Source organism: Terrapene carolina, unplaced genomic scaffold, assembly GCF_002925995.2.
Source record: "Terrapene carolina triunguis isolate 2854851 unplaced genomic scaffold, T_m_triunguis-2.0 Scaffold93, whole genome shotgun sequence".
NCBI classification, from domain to species: domain Eukaryota; kingdom Metazoa; phylum Chordata; order Testudines; family Emydidae; genus Terrapene; species Terrapene triunguis.
Genome location: NW_020664444.1, coordinates 16,356,376 through 16,363,229, shown reverse-complemented (window position 1 = coordinate 16,363,229; position 6,854 = coordinate 16,356,376). Strand labels below are relative to the sequence as shown.

At 43.0% G+C, this 6,854-nt stretch overlaps 1 protein-coding gene across 1 annotated transcript; it reads right to left on the bottom strand.

Moving 5' to 3' along the window:
- Window positions 1–324: 324 nt before the first annotated feature.
- DCUN1D3 (defective in cullin neddylation 1 domain containing 3) lies at window positions 325–6,044 on the bottom strand. The gene is made up of 2 exons (XM_026650803.2): window positions 5,482–6,044; window positions 325–2,063 (listed from the first exon to the last, which is right to left on the bottom strand). Exons 1-2 carry the CDS (start codon window positions 5,910–5,912, stop codon window positions 1,580–1,582), a joined length of 915 nt encoding a protein of 304 aa, XP_026506588.1. The 5' UTR covers window positions 5,913–6,044; the 3' UTR covers window positions 325–1,579.
- Between the last annotated feature and the right edge of the window lie 810 nt (window positions 6,045–6,854).

Below are 6,854 nucleotides of genomic sequence, written 5' to 3'. Positions count from 1 at the left end.
TGCAGTGACCATTGTGAGAGTCCGCCGGGGCATCTGCCTGGCCACTGGGATGCAAGGTAGCAATTTACAATTTGCTTTAAAGAGCCCTACCGCACAAGAACCATTGGACAATAGGAACTAATTGCTCACCAGTTTCATTTTTAAATTTAAGCCATTTTGTGATCCTGCATTACAACTCAGAAAATAAAGTTGTATAATAGAAATGTATCAAATATATGGAGCCAATGCTTAGCTTAACAGAAAGCCTCAGCAGTTATCCCTTTTACCAAGAAGTATAAAAAAGCTGATATACTAAAATTAAAAAAGGTAGCATCAATAACCAAAAAAATTTCAACCAGTGTTAATAAAACTCCCTTTTTAGGTCACAACAGGCAAATAATCCCAGTACAGGTAATTTAAAACAATAAATTGAGTCCTATTTAAACATTATTAAATCAGCCTAAAAATGAATTGTCTACAGTGTTGTCATTAAGAACACATTGAAGAACTCACTTTTTCATTGGGTGCCAATGTTGTTGCTGCCCCAGAAAATTTGGAGGGATGTAACTATGCTTTAGCAATTAAGTATAGGTTAAAAAATTGGTTTGTCAACATTAATGCAAGAGATCATCCCTACACAGGTGTACTGCACTTGCCAGACAAATAAGTTGATAATACTTAAGAACAGATCAAGTGTAAATTAAAGCAGATTTACATACCCCAGTTTCCCTCGAAAGCAGCTTTTTTTTGCTTCTGTTAATGTTTACCAGCCATAAGATGCAGAACCTTTGGCTCCAAAGTATTTTCACGTAGCCATAAAAATATGAATGACTTCTTCAGCAGAAAGGAAAATTCATCAAGGAAGTCTACTTCCAGTAAAACTGAGGTAGCACTGCTCTTTTGCATGTGATGCTTAAGTAATTTAGATACAAAGTGTTAACTACAGTTCAGTTGACTGACAGGTACAGTATGTTTTCATAAATAAAAACCAACATTTAGTTCAACACTCCAAAAAAAGAATGACCTGAACTCATGTTTTTTGAGAGTTAGCTTAAAATGGGATTTAGCCATATTACAAAAAGCAGTCGCTTACATTGTTTTTAGAGGGAATTAATGCATTTGTAGTTAGCAGTTAACACTGCTATTCATATTGGTATAAAACCTTAAAATTAATATAACCTAAAATTTCAACAATGTAAACAGCACTACACACAGTACAGACCTGCCCTGATAGGTGTAGGATACAAAACTTGAATCTGGCACTGTATAATTTAGCAATGTTAATTTAAACCTAACAAAAAGATCTACATTGTGCAAGAAATGTCAGACTTATACTAATCTGAAATCTTTAAAAAAAAAAAAACAATAACTGTTTTTAACTTGTAGCCAGGGTCAAATATTTCAGGGCAAGAGTTGAAGGTATAACCAAAATTAAGAAAGTGCCTAAACCATGATACAGCATTTTAGAGCCCTTTCAAATACAAGGCAGAGAAAGGTGTAAAGTAGAAAAATCTGGAGCCTCAGTAATTTCCAGAAAGGTCCAGAGTTTACATTTAATGAAGGGCAACAGGTTATTTCTGTCTCTGCTGCTTAAATGCTGTTAAGTCTGTTCTTCTATACACGGACCTTCTGTGTCTGAACATGTAATACATTTGGTTTCCTCTTCTTTTTTCCTTCGTTCCATTTCCCATTCCACAAAGGTATCAAAGAGACTAGGCCAGGCCTCATCTTCACTGTAGTTGCTAAGGTCTGGTCCAATCACCTGAGTAAAATTTAGAAACATGTTCCATGTGTCCCGGGAGATTCCCTTAATTCCTGAGGGGTTCTCAATTAGGAAGTTTAACCACTCGTCCAATATAGGGGGGTTATTTTGGGTGAAGACTAACTTCCAAAGGGCAATGGCTATTTCCCGATGTAGAGACCTCTGTCCTTCTTCAGAGTCCAGGCCAAACTGAAAGGTGAAACGATAGAGATCCTTGAATTTATCTTCTTGTTTGGCTTCATTTAAGAGGCTGGGGAACCTAGAACAAATGCCATCAATGCTGTCCGCATTTATTGCTTTGCAGCCCTCAAAGAACTCCTTCCTATTAGCAAAAGAAAAACCATCTGTTAGTACCTTCACACACAAACTATAAAACCCTATCTGAATATAGCCACTTAGAGCCAAAAATGTACCTCCTTTGATAAGACTAGTAAGGCCAAGTACTGCAAAAATCAGCACACCCTCCCCTTTCATCTGAAGTATTTACATGTCAGCTGTGAGAGCTGCTAAGTAGCCTATTCAGGATGAAATCTGAATTTTAAAAGTTTGTAATTACTTTTGAATCCAAGTTTGCAGCACTGTTAAATTACACTACTGGGGTGCCATTAACATTTGAAAGGGATTATTCTGTGTGGCCTGAATGGGCAATGCTTCGTGTTCCTCTTATCTTTACTTTTAAGTGAATTTAACACTGGAGAGATGCCAGATTGGCAGGCTTGAAGGCTCCCTCTTTTTTTCCCCACCAAAGCATAGTACAGGCAACATCAATGCAAGCTACCCTGGGTGCCTGTCCCAAATAATGCTTTGGAGACACCACTCTTAAGGGGCAACTTCAAATGCAGTGATCCTTCAGTCTTTGGTTCCTCGGCCAAGACTGCAAAATGAGGGTTCTGGTTGTGATAGTCAATGATCAGGCACCTGCTCACCAGACACTGATCAGAGATCACCAACTCAATTTACATAGGCTACTGAACAGTTATATACAAATGGTCTTTAGTTCCTACAGTCTAGGGACATTTTTAACCTGACAATCTACAGGGAGAAAGCTCTGTTCTACTACTAGCTCCATGGCCCATCCAGTTCCCATGGTTAGGTTTCATATGATAATAAGCACATTGTGGACTTTTCTCTGTTTAGAGAAAAAATAGAAGTTGTACTTTGAGAAACAATCCATCCAATGCAAGCCAGACTGCCTGAAACCTACTGCTACATATGATAGCTATTCTACTGGTGAAAGGATGTCACTCTGACAGTCTGCAGCAGGAAGAGCATTATATTGGTGCTCAATGGAGCCAGCCTAATAGTTGTGCAGTACCATGCACAAGACGTGATATACCAACTCCTTTATTTCCCAGCGGACATGGCTAGTAGTCATGAGGCAACCGCACAGAAACAGAAAAGTTATTGGGCATTGGAACTTCCTAGGACAAAGTGCAATAATCCTGGAGACTCTTGTTGGTAGTATAGTACTGGAAAGCCCAACCTCCAGCATCTAACGTGAGGCCACCCATTAGTGTGCTATGCAAATAGTTTTCTTAAATCTTTTGAAATTATGGCCACTAACTATTTGATTAGAGCTACTACAAATCTAAATATTCGGACGAGAGGATCTGTCTTCTTTGACTGGGCACTGAAAAACTCAGGATTTTGGTTGGCTTGGTTTTTGTTAAGTATACTTGTGGGGAAATTCTGCACCACTGCATGGGCACAGAATTCACATCTGTAGATTTCTTTGCTTCCCCACGGAAAAATGACTTTTTCCCTAAGCAAAGGGAAGTTGCAAGAGTGATCATGTGCCCCCACCCCCAGCAGTGCTGGTGCGTGGTTTTGGGTGCCCAGAGCAGCGGGCGCAGAGGTAAATCAAAGGGGGGAGGGAGCTGGGGATGCCCTAGCCTGTGCCGGTCAGACCCACCCCACGTCCGCCCAACCCCCATGCATCCAGACACTTTATACCCAGACCCCCCCCCATACTCAGACCCCCCACTGAGCCTCACCCCCCTCATTCCCAGAATCCCCCACACCCCCAAAATGCCCCTGCCAAGCTCCCCCAGCCCCACTTGGGGCTGGAGACGCCCCAGCTCGTGGCTCCTACCCTGCGCCGGGCTCACCTGCTGCTCCCGGCTGGGCTGAGGGTTGGGGAGCACACTTCCCCCACATAAAGTGGCCAGGGCCGGGTCTGACCCACCCCCAGAAACCTTCCCCGGCTCCACACCCTGCCCCCATCGCTCCTCAGCCGTGGGGGGAGAGGTCGCCCATCAGCCCAACCCCATGCATCCAGACTCCCCCACACCCAGACCCCCCTGCTGAGCTCCCCCACTCCACCACCCAGAACCCCCCCAAACTCCCACCCCACCGAGCACCAGTCCCCCACCTATGGACCCCTGAGCCCCTCCCTCCTACATCTGTACCCTCACTCCTGCACTAAGACCACCACCCACTGAGCAACCCACACTCAAACCCCCACCCCGAGCCCCACCCCTTATGTGCCTTGACCACCCCACTGAGCTCCCTGCACCTGGATCCCCACCCCACCAAGCCCCAACCAGCTGCACCTGGACCCCCACCCCACCAAGCCCCATCCCCCCCAACCACTTTCACCTGGACCCTCCTGCAAAGCCCCATTTCCCTCCCCCCCCACGAGCCCCTGTGCATCCAGATCCTCCCCCAACTGAGCCACCCGCACCCAGATTGCCCCACACAGAACCTTCTCACACCACACCTGGGTCCCCCCAAACGAAGCCCCTCCACATTTGGATCCTGCTGAGCTAAGTCTGCCTGCCTGCCCACACCTGGTGCAGAGAGGCAGGGCCCCAGGGTGTTTCTGGGGCAAGCCTGCCCCTTGCACTGCATCAGGTTTGGGTGCAGCCTCAATGCCGAGTCTGTGTCCGGGGGGAAGGGAGGAGGGAGAGGAGACTGCAGGGTGATCTTCCACCTCTGTGCAGCCAGCCTCCACATTTTACTGATAAATAAAATTTGCAGAATATTAAAATATTGTGCACAGAATTTTTTTTTGGTGCAGAATTCCCTCAGGAGTATAATTAGGAGTTTCCCTTCTCCCCAATACTGTGAAATGTGCTAAAAGGCAACTGGTTGCCACCCTCCACCTCAGAGAAAGCTACATTTCAGTGGTGCTGTAAATATATAGTGTTTAAAAGCATTGTTGCTGACCAGTGTGAAAGACACTATACAAAAATGTAAAAACAAGGGAAAACATTTTGGCCTCTAGTTCCTAGAATGCACAAATGCCACGTCCAACACTGGCAGTCTGGGAACCTTGTACAGGAGATGAATTTACTTAGTAGCCTGTTTTATCAGAATGGTAATGGAAAGTAAGTGCAGTGGATTACACAGATATTAGTAGCTAACTTTACGTTACATTTCTCTTATTTGCATTAAAGTAGAAATCAGTTTCAGCAGTATCTAACATTACTATCAAGTTGGTACTCGAGAGGATAAGACTGACTGTGATATGTCAGCGTTATACTGAAGTTCAGAGATTGCTAATGCACTTTTCACCATAGGCAATATAATTTCTGAAGTGTGCCTTCAAGCGCAGAAGACTGATGTGTTGCAGAAAATGAACGGTGTTTCCTTTCATAACTAATTTTTTTTTGCTGAAGTTCAATCAAATTATATGAAAAAGGAATGAGCATGCAAAGTTAACAGGGCTTCTCACCGGCGTATAGAAGATAGAATATATTTGAACATATAAAATATTTACAAGTGCTGTAGGAACTAACCTTGTAAATTTGCACATAGTAGCTGCCTGGAATTTCCAAGCCAACACTAGCACTTTAAATTCAGTGGGGTCAACACAGAGGTCATTACAAAAACGTTCCATGCCTTCTTCCAGTATGGCATCTTCTCGTTCGTCCTTGTATCTCCTAAACAATTCCCCAATCCTTTGAAGTGACGATTCCTCGGTGCCGGAAACAGGCTCTTTCTTTGCATCCCCAGAGAAAGTTGGAGGTTGACTAGAATCTAAAGCAGTATCCGTTTTCTTTGTCCCATTGACAAGTATGTCGCCAGAGGATTTTGCACATACTGAGGTATGTTCTTCTTTGTGAACTGCACTTCTTTTGCCATGAGACTTGCTGCTAGATTCTCTATCTCCATTTTTGCTGCCAAGGGTGGAAGAAGGATTCTTGCACTTAGTGACACACTGGCCCATGTTGTTGCAAGCCCAGCTTTTAGAGCAGTCCCCTTCTGATCCGACGCCCTCTCAGCTGCTGTTCAATGAACTTCAACATGCCATCAGTGGGAGTCGACTAACCTGGAAATAAGGTTTAAAATCAAATCACTGTTTTCCCACGGAGACCATATTAAGTAGTTAAGTAACATTCACAGAAAAATAAACAAGAGACTAACTTCAGGAGTTTAAGCTTTGCTTACTGAAGAGGAATAATGTACAGAAAGCTAGTGTATGCCATAAATACAGGCAATTTCAACTAAGGTCTGTTGCTTTACCTAGAAATCAATGCAGCTCACTCAGCAGCTGCAGTATACTAACGGGTCCTAATAAAGGAAATTCCTAAAATTCTTACTGTAACATAGGTTACAAAGAGGTTGATTCATGTGCAGAATTCATCAAGACAGACTACTCCAACCCAGAAATATTTTAGAGGAAATCATTTAAAAAACCATGATACACTTAACATATAGAATACAAGACTGTGAAACAAAGCAACATAAGCCAAGGACACTATGTTCTGTCAGAAACCCAAGCATTAACTTTGGCTTTTTGTTGGCTTTGGTCAGTTTCTGACCAACATCTGAAATCTAGTTTTTTGTTTTCATGTATGTATGCATGCTGCATGTTTACAGAGGGGGGAGGTGGTTAAAAAGGGACACGCATCTTTCCTGGAAGATTATAATATGTATTTAATAGAAGGGCTATTCATGGTTTCAAGTACCTATCCCAGTCCCTTGGGAGAGAAGGAGTATGAGGGGCTGCAGGGGGATTTTCCAATGAAAGTTTCACACACACATACTAAGGAGTTAATACTCCCAATTTCAGTTTATAAATTTAAACCAAAAACCATAATTTCTTTTGTAGCCATTTCATTCTAATCAAATTATGAAAGTTATACGCTCTATAAAAAAGTTGTTTTAC